General features: G+C 34.4%; 1 protein-coding gene across 2 annotated transcripts in view; it reads left to right on the top strand.

The window, feature by feature from the left end:
• The window catches only part of LOC129257099 (U1 small nuclear ribonucleoprotein A-like), a 26,811-nt gene continuing 13,514 nt past the window's right edge, over window positions 1–13,297 (top strand). For both annotated transcript variants that reach the window (XM_054895356.2, XM_054895355.2), the window contains exons 1-5: window positions 1–81; window positions 5,198–5,251; window positions 9,074–9,136; window positions 10,640–10,784; window positions 11,291–11,345. In XM_054895356.2, coding sequence (XP_054751331.1) covers window positions 34–81; window positions 5,198–5,251; window positions 9,074–9,136; window positions 10,640–10,784; window positions 11,291–11,345 — 365 coding nt within the window. In that variant the 5' untranslated portion in view covers window positions 1–33. The remainder of the gene's footprint in view (window positions 82–5,197; window positions 5,252–9,073; window positions 9,137–10,639; window positions 10,785–11,290; window positions 11,346–13,297) is intronic.

Consider the following 13,297-nt stretch of genomic DNA (forward strand, 5'->3'; position numbering starts at 1 on the left):
CAGGTGCGAACCCTATTTGTTAGCGGCCTACCTATGGATGCCAAGCCTAGGGAACTCTACCTCTTGTTTAGAGCCTATCAGGTAACTATATATGCTCTAACTCATTCTAAAACTTACTGCATGTATGTTCAATTCTACTCGACTTGTTATCCAGATTGGACACCATTGAGAATTATGAAAATCAGTATGTGTTTGTATATATATATATAAGAGACAAAGAGGTAATGCATTGTAGTTCCAACAAAGTTTATTTTTTGCAAAAATACACTATAAGTTTTTTTATTTTTATTTTAGCATTTGTATACTATATTTGCTATATATAGCATTGAGCACTTGTGTGCACAATCATCAGAATCTACACATCTAAGAATATATATGTGGGGGGGCTGATCCATTTAATTTTTTCTCTCTATGTTATTTATTTGACACATGTCTTGAGAGGAAGCACCTGTATGCTATAAGAAAAAAAAAAGATATGTTACTCAAAATATATTTTTCATTTACAAGATGAGGAATTAATATCTTCCTTAGATTTCATGTAGAGAGGTAAGAAAAAAGATATTAAATATATTACCATGCACTTACTTCAAAGTTCAGTCAAAACTGAAAGCAGCAACTTTAGACAGGTGGCCCTAATAGACAGGTTCTTTTACAACATATATTCCTTGTAAATGGGAGACGATTTTGGTATCCACTAAAGACATGTTTCACTATAGACTGGTGGCTGCTGGGACACGTTGACTGTAGACACATTTTTTAAGAAAGTTTCCTGGTATGTAGCAACACTTTGATTAGATATTTTGCAAGTGATTAAAAAAAATGCTATTTATCATGTTGCTTGACCAAAACATTTATTTGACATAAAACATTGTTACTTACTAGCACTACCACTCTACTACTGCTACTACTCCTTAATTCTACTACTACTACTACTACTGCTACTACTACTACTACTACTACTACTACTACTACTACTACTACTACTACTACTAAAACTCTAATTCTGCTACTATTATTACTACATATACTTTCAATTCTAATATTACATTTAAAACCCCAAAAATGTGTATAAAGCAAGCAGTAGGCATACATATTTCAACAACTGTGGTAATTGCATAAATCAGAAACCATTCCTTTATAAGCAAATGATGTCATTTCCTCATTAAGACACTATCAAATACAGAAAAGGCGCTCTTTTTGGAATGTTCCCTCCTTTTTTTTCTCATCACTCTGGTAAATTTCTCAGACATTTGCAAGTATATGTATGCAACTCGCAAGGTAAGGAAGCAATTCAAATCTAGGTTTAATCTATTTGCTGACTGAATTTTTACTTGTGCAAACATGGGGCCCCTTGCTGCCCCTGTCTCATCTGAGAACAACCAGTGATGTAATGTGCTGAAACGGTTCTACAATGATAGATATGGGCTTTGAATGCACCTAAAGCTTTGCATGCCACTAAGCTTTGCAGCGCATTCCTGAGAATCCTATATGGGTGCGTGTTGCTCCAATGCGATGAGAACCTGCAATTTTGCTTGAGTGTGATGCATGAAAGACCAAAGTGTTGATACTTTTATCCAGATTAGAAGAAGGCAGTTCTTTGCTGGCATCCCTAATGGCCAAGATGCATTAGGAGATAAAAGAGGGAGAAAACACTCTATTTTGATGTGGATCCCGTGCAACTGGACCGCATCTCTTCTCTATAGCTCCCTCGTCCATTCGCCAGATCAAATGAGAACGTTGTATTGTTGCCATTATGACAAAAGAAAGTGAAGAATAGATATGGAACTAAAGCATAAATGAAGAAAAATAAAAACATAAAGTGTATTAGAAAATGGTGAGTCAAGAGGGAGATATTGAAAGGGTACAGAAATCTATATTTAGAAGCTTGAAGAAACATAGAGGTGAATATCAGTTGAATCCAATGATTTAAGAAGGAGCATCATTAATGTATTTTTTGCTCTTTATAATATGAAAGAACTCATACTTTAGCTCCATCTTTACACATTATGACACTTTGAAAGAGAATTTCTTGTTTTTCCATCTCTTTAATTTCTATATTATGAAACTGATAAATGTATTGTTTTTCCACCTCTTTAAGTTTTATATTATGAAACGCTCCTAAATTTAATCATACATGATACCAATGATTGATGGTACGTCACAATGGAAATGCCATAAAAAGACAGGTCTCTTTCTTTTTTACTATATATGTTTTATTTCAAAATTAATCTGTAATGACTTTGAAAAAGTGCAGACAACTCTAACAATATTTGTAGAAGGCATAGCGTAGAGAAAAGTAAAATAGAAATGAGTTAGAGGGAATAGAAAAGTATTTTGACCGTTCTTGCCACAAACAACTCATGCAAGAGAGTGATGATTATGCAAACACTTTTGTGATTGATTGAACATTTCCAACACTGCAAGGGTAAAGCTACTAGATTGCAAGTAATTCACATGTAACCATGGTAACAATGTGTCTTGGGAGATCTTGGGTTGATGCAATCAACCAAGTTGAAGAAAACAAGACTCCTTTAAGCATCATTTCTTCACTAATACCTTTCAGTGTTTGACTGCCATTGTGAAAGAAGAAGTAAAAGTCAATTTCATTAAAAGCTCACATTTGATGGTGCCCGAAGTAAAAAAAACTCCAATGATTGAAAAATAAAGAGTGGATTAATCTACTGAAAACATGAGTCTACATTTCTTATACAAAATGCATTTATTCACTCTTCATGATGATAGAAGCTCACTTACATGTCATATATTGTAGTTAATAGTGGAATGTTAAATTCAAATGTCAGATTTTGGGGACTCTTTAGTGTTGAAGATTTTTCATAGAGTTCTTAGCTCAAGCATCTATGTGTTGACTGAATACTCAAACTCAAGTACAACTTACAAGGCGGAGTTGTTTATTTAAAAGTCATTTTGATGTTTAACTTTGCTGGAGACACAACATGGTATAGTGTTTCAAAGCATTCCTCATCGTTGTGAGATTTTCTTTTCTTTGTTATTGGTACACATTCATCAGTCATTGGCAAGAACTCTGTAGATAAAATGGCAAAGACCCCTGGGAAGGGTTTTAGGTTTGAGATACGAGGTAGATCGGATTCCTCCCCAACAGCGCTTTCTCTTCAACTTCAGGAAATGAGCAAAACTAGGGAGTCGTTTTGGGTCATCAGTAGTTTTAAAACCGGAAGAATGGGGCAGGGGGAGGAAGAGATCGATGCACCAAAATAGATTCTTTGTTTCAGTCTGTTTCTTCACTGCATCACATTAAAAAGGGGTTTATTCAGATAAAAAAAATCATTTGATAAAAAATTCTGCTATACTTAATTTAATAAGGTATTACACTTGCTGTTGATATAATTTCAAGTAATTTTGAAAATCAAATTCCTGCCAAATGTTTGTGTATTTTTGTATCATAGAAAATTGTGGATCATATTGTAGAAGTGTATATTGTTTCATGTGGTTCATTGCTGACAAGATGGAACAGGACACATCTCCAGTGCATTCACACCTTCTCTATAGCAAATGATGGTGTAATATGTTATGCCACATACTCTTGTTTATGATAGCATGCTGCTTGGTTGTGATGAGGGTTAACAGCATGCATCTGGTCCCAGCACATAAACTGTTGGGAGAATACATACATGTGACCAGAGATTAGTATATCTGACTGATTTAGACAGACAGGGAAAGGATGCAGTGGTATTTACAATTTTTTTTCAAAACAGTCAATGCTTTCAATATATGACTCTGCAATAAAGTATTAATTTTTCAGTTTTTCTACAAACTAGTAATTAAGGTAATTTCAAACAAATATAGAGTATCAAGGCCATATTTTGTGGGCCTTGGCCTGTGCCTCGGGTCGAGTCACATGTACAAAATTAATGGGGAAATCTTATTGATTTGCCTCTTGACTTGAACTCATGGCATAGACTCATCCCTACTTGTAAATGAAAAACATCAGGGTCTACCAAAAACTTCCATGTTGAGCCTTATGAATATAAATGTGACCCCTTTGATATATCCACCAAAATGTTGGGTTCGGTATATCTCCATTGCGCCATTGCGGTTTAAGTCAGATGAGCTATTTCATAGTCCCTTGAACATGAGACTAGTATTGACAGGATGATATGAAGTAATCCTTGCGATGATTGTGATATGGAAGCTTGCAATCATCTCTTATCTGTTGACAGTTTTGTGTCTTTGTATGACGATTGGTGGTGAAGGTATCCGACGTTAGGTTCGGTTTACAATGTCGATAACCTGTTTTGAGCTCGACCTGAACTTTGACAAGGGTAAAGGATGATATGATATTGCAAACCAAAATAATACTTCCTAGTGCATTTTTTGTAAATTTACCATTGACCTGTTACAAAATATCAGGAAGATGTTAAAAGCTTTGCGATTGTGTTTTTAAATCGGGAAAATATCACAAAAAATATCCCCCTTAATACTAGTACATGTATTCCCTTTTAAAGCAGGGCAGTGGCAAGCCTTGTGTCTGAATATCAAATATACTGTACAAGATTTTTAAAGGAATACCTGAAAAATATTTTAATCAATTGCTGTTATGTTAAATAGAATTTGTCATATACAATATTTATCAATTAAACCATAGTGAAAGTATAAATTGATAGAGCTTGGGCTATATAGATACACTTTTTAGTATCTTTTACCAAACTTCTTTATCATTTGTATCCAGAAATATGAATGACTCTTTAAAATTATTTTGAAGTTACATCCTGTTGCATCTTCAAAAGATATTACCTGATAATGATGATGATTAGAAACCCTTGTGCAATAATCAAGTGGTTTTTTTATACAAATAAAATCAATTTGCTTTGTGTGAGTGTACTTGAAAAAACAAAACAAAGCCCCATCTCCTGGTAAAAGCATTATTGATGAATCATTGCTTTATCTATTTTCATATTTTTCAACTTAATAAGTATATATTCCCAAGATAATATCAAAGATAGTCAATTGTACTAGGTTTGTTAGGTTCTGTTTCCTGATTTTACGTGAATAGACAGTTTTCAGTAATTTCCATTAAAAAAAAAGCAAACTTTCATGTACAAATATGGCAGATTGTCAATTTTCTGTGGTATTTAGCCATGTATATCATTAAAAACAAATGATATTACCTTTGTACTTGAATTAATAATACTTTATTTCTTTTTTGTTTCCATTGCAGGGTTATGAAGGTTCATTATTGAAAGTAACCAGTAAACCTGGAAAGAATCAATCGGTAAGACACATTACCCCTTTTTATATTGGAGGTTTTATCATAGTAAAATTTTTTAGGGAAAAATATGTTAGAACATCTGTTTGTAAGTTACTTTATTTTATTCATGTTCTTAATCACTCTGCAAAACTACCCACAATGGCCTTATTTGTCTTTTCAGCTACTTTAAAAAAAATGTTCTCTTGTACATTAAAAACAAGAATTTTGGGCCAGGGTCAGTTGACCATGTTTCCTACATTTGGTAATTTGATGTCAAATTACATTTTGTACTTTTGATTCTCAGCCCCATACCAGAAGTCGGAGCAGTGTCTTTCCTGCATCAATTTCTTAGGCATCATTTCATTGCTATTCCTTGCCTTTCATTGTAATCAAACCAATGGGCTACATTCACCAAAGGCCTTTGCAGGAATTTTGCTAGAAAGTTATTATGTGACTTTCCCATCACCTGCGTTGTCTTTTTTATGATTTAATATGAGTATAAGCAATGAAATATGCTTGAAAGATTCCTTTTGTTTTTGTGCCTTATTTGCAATATATTGAGGCTTGTTTGCATTGAATGTTGGATACGTTTAAATTGTTTAACTGGTATGTTGGTTGATTTGTCTATAATATAACAGATACAGTAGGTATTTTAGGATTAAAAAAACAAAACTTAATCAAAACCCTTCCCCAAACACATACTTATGCCCTATTAAGTTGTTATTGAAATGTTTATTCAGAGATGGATGCCTCTCTGAATTGAATTTTCCTAATAAGTGTTGATAGGCCAAAATGTGTTTCATACTGCCACATTATATTTGCACATCATTAGCGCACTTATACCACGCTTTCACCGTATGACATCACTCTCGGCTCATGCATACTCTGTCAGGGCACAGATTCTTTCCTATGAAAAACACATGCACCCTATTTAGAAGAGATTATCCTGACCATCTATAAAATCCCAAATGGACTATATGTTAAAGGGCTGTATAGGAAAACATGTTGCTGTGAAGAAGGTGCATCTGTACTTTAGCCCCTTCACCGGGACTGATGGGATACCGAACATACCAACAGGGGGTAGTAAGTAGTCGTAATGTGAGTGACACAATTATTAGCCGACGTGCCTCGGATTCTTCGCAGACTGGGACAGTGTGTTTATCAAAGCTCTTCTTGTCTTGAGGGACGTTCATGGTCAGGGTTTGTAAAAGTGCTCTCCTTGCTATTTGCTTTGAGTACAGCAGATATAATCATAATCATTCAGAACTGTTATTAATTTTCAGATATATTTGTTAAAAATATCAAAATTCAATAAAATCACACTGAAAAGCATTTAACACATATCAGTGCATGAGAATTTAAAAACATCTCTGCACAATATACGCGGCATGAAGATTTTGTCTAATCCCAGTAATCTAAGTATGCTGGAGCAGCTAAAAAAAGAATTATTGAATGAAGAAAAACAAAAATCAACCTATCAAAAATGAAATTAAAACTTTGTTTGCTGCAAGCATGTCCAGTTTGTTCCACAGCATGGTATTTGAAATGGAGTGTACTTATCACCAGTAAATACAATTTGAAAAAAAAAGTCCAATTAATTTCATGTTTGTGAACATGATGAGGATTTCTTTTTGTATTAAAAAGGTCAAGTGAAGGTCATTTCACTTGCCATATGGGGTGCTGTTAGAAATATTTTGCTTTCAGACTAATGAGAAAATGAAATGTGAGTCGAGCAAACATACAGTGAAAGTACAACTGGAGAAGTGTCTATCTTTGTATGCTTGAAGCACTGGATGGGTGAGTGATGAGACTGGTGATCAAGTCTCATTCCCTTGACTACCATCCTACATCACTCATCTAGGCACTGAGAAGGGATTGACTTCTTCAAATGTGGGTTGGTCAGTGACCTTTTCAAAGTTATCATGGTCATTGATATTGGGAATATGACCGATAAAATTATTTCTGGTTGATATTGTTTTGAATATAGCTACATGTATCGAGGTAAAACTATAAACAAGGTTTTAACTTTAAAAGCGTCAAATCAAATAATTCATACTTTAAACGTATAAGCATTTAAATGATCATGGGAATCTGATTTTTCTTTTTAAACCCTATTACAACAATGTATATCTAAAATAAGCAACTTGTTTACAGTAAACTCAGAAAAAAGGCATTGCCTGGTTAACTTGTATCTAATTCTGTAATACCTGAATAGGCTTTGATGTATCTATATAAATAGCCGAATTTATTTTTGTTAATTGGCAATGAAAATCGAGCTGAATCAGCACCGTTGTTGACTGTCTTCATTGTGTAGTTCAATAATTTCTTTCCAATAAACTGATGAAAATGTTAGCATGGTTATTTTGAAATTGAGTTTCATATGATTCTCAAATACATCTTGTCATCCACTGGGAGTTATTTTTAGGGAGAGTAAGATTTCAGATAAAAAGATGTTTCCAATACTAAGAAATTGATATTACAGCAAAATATTGCATAATGTAATATTCTAATATCACATCAGGGATGTCTCATAAAAAAATGTTTTATTTTTAAATAAAACTCATTTCATGCTTGTTTGTAAATGCTTAGTTGCACATCTCCCCATCCTCTAATATCCCCATGGGTATATGGTTAATTGACATATTTCTATTTCAGTAATGTGTTTGCCTTTAGCAACTGTCATATACCTATTAACATTTTGATATCATGTCGGACAAACATTCACGGTGAGTGTATATACAAAACATCGCTGTTTTATAGCCTTGTAAGGCAATACACACTTTTCTTACTTTTCCTTTTTCTAAGAATTGTAAAAAAATAACATTTTTTAAATTTGTATATATGTATCTAGAGATTGCAATATACAAAGCTGGTTCATTTTTTTTCTTCAATATTATATACAAGCCATTATGGGGGAAAATTGTAGAAAAAATATACTGGTGGAAAATATATGTGTATTTTTGTAACCCCTTCTACATAATCAAATTTCCATCTATCTTGTATTTGTGCCCCCCTGCTCTCTATTGCTCTAATGGCTACTTTTTATGCTTTTTTTCTGTTGGAAATAATCAAATAATAATCTGAATTTACAATTTGGAAAAAGTTAATCTATGAAACTTCTTCTCCTTCATCATCTCCTCCTCCTTCTTCTTTTTCTTCTTCTTCTTCTTCTTCTTCTTCTTCTTCTTCTTCTTCTTCTTCTTCTCCTTCTACTTCTCATTCTTCTTCTTCTCCTCTTCCTCCCCCTCCTCCTTCCTTCTTTTTATTTATTTATTTTTTCTTCTCCAACCAAGTTTCTAAATTTTCATCCCATACCTAGAGGTATACTTATTTAATCAGTAGCTTCACATCTAACTGAGATTGAAAATAATGACAATTTTGGAGCTATCGCCAATCTTTTCACTGTTTTTATTCTCTCCCTCTACCCCTCTCTCTCATTTCCTTCATCCCCTATCATTTCAATCACAGTTCCTACAAATTCTGTCAAATGTTTGTTTTTACCCTTTTTTCACCTCTCGATCATACCCAACACATTGTCCTTTGTCCATGGATGACTTATTGTTCTTATCCTATTTTTCAAATTTCTAGTTAATTGCACAACTGTATATATCTTTTCTTTCTGTCATGTTTTCCCCCGCTTTCTTGCTACTAACTCTTCTGACTTCTAACCTACATGCATTCATGGATACTTGTGAACCTCTTTGTTCCTCTCTTTCTCATCTATAATATATTTCTGCGTAATTCCATTACAATCAATCTCCACTTCCACGCTCTCCCTTGCAATTGTTCATAGCCATTTTTATTTATCATTATATCCCTTTCTCTCCATTTATTTTCCTCCTCCAGCCTGTGGGCTTCGTCACATTTGAATCGCGTGCAGGTGCAGAAGCGGCGAAACAGGCACTCCAGGTGAGTAATTGTCGCCCCCTATAGGCAACCATTTTTAATAAAAGGCTGTTGCATGACGTCCCCACATATTAATCTGAAAGAGGAGCCCTCCAACAGGCTGAGTTCCTTGCTCAGAGTCTTTTAAAAGGGAAGGGAGACCTTATGTGATAGCCTTCATAATTTCTATAGCTCCATTCTGCTAGGTTAGGTTGATATTACCTACCATGCCCGGGGATGTTTCATATTTGTTTGCAGAATGGCTCTGTAGCTTCCCAGTTGAAATTGGATACAGGAGTGAGCTGGGATAATGGAGATTTTCAAAAATCTAAACTCTTGAGAGCTTTAGACTTTTTTTAATAAAGACATCCTGCTATCAAAGAAAGAGTATGGATACAGAGACCTTGCTCACTATCAGATATTCAATGACTACAAAATCACCCTAAGTCTTGTTTTTTTTTTTTTGCTGTTTAGTGTTATTGACTAAGATACTTTCTTTATATTTCAAGGATTAATTGATATCCTTATTTTCTTGCATTCCCTTGAATGGTTGCTCTAGTTTGTGTTGCATTTTTAGGTTATATATATTTCTTTTATCACTTTGCATTTGTCCTAACCTTGCACAAGTGTGAGAGTTATTTTATGAGGAGAAAATAGTTTATGTAAGTCAAGTCTTTATTTACACAGATACTTAGGGCTTTTGACATGCGTATCTCACTTGTGTAAATTTGACATGTGTACCATGGGCTTTTTAGTTATTGGTTGAATTGTGTAGTTTGACTTTTCTGAATTCTACTTCTAAAGAAAAATTGGCTAATGTGAGTCTTTCTCTATAAAGAGGTTTAGTTGTATATTTTACCAGACATAAGTCTGCTCCTGCCCATCTACGCTCCTCCTGACTTGAAAGTAATTATGAAGTGGTTATGAACAAACCAGGATTCAACCCGGATATCATTATTAATTGCCTACGTGCTTCGTTTTATTATTTTTTTTTAATGAAAACGAAAGTATTCTTTTACTTCATTTTAGACTTTGCATGACATAATACTAATTAACTGATTAGTTCATATACTCTCTCAATATATATGGGCAGTAGGGAATGGTTTTGTGACTTAGTTGATAATCCATTAAATGTGTGAAAGCTGAGGGATGATTTTTTTTTAAATGGTTGATTATCTTTTTAAATGTCAGCCAAATTGATTACTTGGTTGAACTTGGTGAAAAGTTATGTAACCAATCGTATTACACAATTAAAGAGAGGGAAATTGGTTGATATGAAGTAAAGTAAACGTCCTTCATAAATGTTTTGCATATTTTGAGGGGTACACAAATTATAATATGGATTACAGTGCATTGTTAAGAATTGCAATGCATAATATATAACTATGATACCCATATCCAATGTGGGATAAACATATACCAACATCTTTAAACCTAAAAAAAAAAGAAGTAATGTTTCACCACTTTGCAATGTAATAATTAGTGTTTTCCTATTAAACCAAAAACTTGTTGTTGTATGAATACCAGGGAGTGCGGTTTGATCCAGAGTTGCCACAGACGATACGGCTGGAATTTGCCAAATCTAACACCAAAGTGACCAAACCTAAACAGACATCGCCTTTACCTGCCATAAACCCAGTGGTAGGACCACCTATTACCCCTAGGGATCCTTGTAAGTAATCTCACTCATAATAGCACTATACTGCTGGTGCTAATGAGCACTATTACCATTTATACTTCTACTTTTAGACTTTATTATGTTTTGTCTATCCCTACTCCTCCTCCTTTATGGCTGCTGGTGCCATTGCTAATACTAATAATGCTGCTGATGGTGCTACTACTATTGCTGCTTCTGCTGTTACTACTACTACCACTGCTGCTACTACTATTAATGCTACTACTACTACTATTACTGCTACTACTTTATTATACTATTTCTACAACTACATCTACTTCTACTGCACCGGTACTGCTATTGCTACTGCTACTGATGAGAATGAGAATAATGATATTTAAAGTGATAGTGATGATGGTTATAACAATCTCTTAAATTAAAATTTTACCACAGTTTCCTGTTGTTGAAGAGAACTTGATTATCTTTTTTCTCATTATTGAATAATGCAAATTATAAAACTGGCAAATAATGATTGTGATGATCAATTTTTTTTCACTCCATAGATGATCTGGGAACAGTTTTTCTACCTGGTGCACCTGAAACATGGGCACATCATCCGTAAGTCACATTCAATTATATATCTTCTTTAACACCTAGTCTTGTGTAGACTTGCATCTAGACATACGTAACCTGTGTCCTGAGCAACACTTTTCCCCACCATGAGTATTTTGGTGTACTCAAGCAACACTCTGTAACTCTTCGTAGACTAGTTACCGCACAGCCAGTACAGGGCCTGATGGCCCTCATGCTCTTAACATGAACATTGGTGTTTATTTTTTGGATTCCATAGGTTATAGATCTTGCAATAATTTCCAAGAGATAAGGTCTCGTGGTCATGAATTATTGTAAAATGTGATATACTGCCATATGCCATCTACATAGAAGCATAAGGGCATTAGTTTTGTTTAAAATATATTAGGTTTCTAGTGACCCAAGGGGGGGTTAATTCTTCACACAGCCTGCTACCACAATCAAGTTAACCAAATTCGCAAAGAATCGCGATCCTTATGGTATAAGACTTGAGAAAAGCCACCCGAAATGGTGCATCCACTAATTCTGATACCCTAAATGTTGTGAACAGGTAAAGATGCTCACCAAAATACTTGATAATTTACAAATAACATTCCAAATGAACAGACATTATTTTGCATTCCTAAATGGCAAAACCTTCATATTCAAATTAGCAACCCTAACTGGCATGAAGAGTGAGAAAAGTCTACCATAAGTGGTGAATTGTGCAAAAAATCAACCCTTTTCCCAAAAGATGTGGATGATGTCCGTGTGCCTTTTCAATGGTTTTTCTGGATGTGAAAGAGCAGCAGGCCACGTGGATGCCCCCCCCCCCCCCCCCCGCCCCGTCTCCCTGGAATTGTCACCTTTTGATTCTCAGCAATCCATGCTTTCATGTTTATTATAGAATACCACAGACTGTAGATCATGCAATGATCTTGACATAAATGAGTCCACATGAATTCCCTTCCAAGAGAATATCCCAATGATTTGTGATATGTACCTATGCCCTATGCCTGAAAACGAAAAGAAATTAATGACTGAAGAAAAGAGATAATGATAATAAATATGTAGGCCTTGTAGCAATTTGTCAAAATTGTTAGATTATTCCACAGACCATAGATCATTCACTTATTAGACTACATCACAAGAATCCCAAGCAAATTAGGGTTTAGGAAGAATTATGTACAAGCCATGACTGTAGAAGCAAAACTGCATTAACTAACCAAACTATAAAGTCTTAAAGATACAGATCTATGTGTAAGAGATGATTGAATTCAGACCCTTCTTGCTCTGACCTGACAGTATGTCTTTGATAAAACTGTCACCAATCCGTTCATTTAAACTACTATCAATCAAAAAATGTAATGCATACCTTCATTACATTAGAGACACATGATCATACATATTATTTCATATGTAAAAACAATATCCCAAAATGGTTCATTTCTTAGTTATGAATTAACATTGCATTAGAATTGCAAAATTAAAACAAAATATATGCTATTCCGATAGCTTCCAAAAGATAGATTATGTTCACCTCCTGGAATTACCCAGCCTTAATTATTCCACTGTCTTTATTTTAGTCATCAAAATCTTTAATTTTCTTTCATTGTCTTCTATTTTAACGAACCAGGGTTCTTTATCGCACCCTAATGTATTCAAGAAAATCCTTTCTTTTTGGCTGTTTTGATCCAGAGATTAGCTGTTAAATGTCAATGCACTCAATAAAGTTTGATAACATTCTGATTTCAGTTCCTGCAGTAGTTGAACTTGAAAGTGTAAATTGATTTTAAACGAGACGGTGGTTTTGACTGGCTGCCAAGAGAAAAAAAGCCCTGAATTAGAGGAATTTCTCTCTCCTCCTTGTCTTCTTGCACGCATCAAGCTCAATGAAGCTGACTGCTGAAAGGAAACCATTACACTCACTTTGTAGCATCTTGCATTTGTGTGTTTGTTCTCTCATGCGCACCCTTTCCGTTTTGGCAGTCAGAATTGAA

Source organism: Lytechinus pictus, chromosome 3 (genome assembly GCF_037042905.1).
Source record: "Lytechinus pictus isolate F3 Inbred chromosome 3, Lp3.0, whole genome shotgun sequence".
In the NCBI taxonomy this organism is placed as follows: domain Eukaryota; kingdom Metazoa; phylum Echinodermata; class Echinoidea; order Temnopleuroida; family Toxopneustidae; genus Lytechinus; species Lytechinus pictus.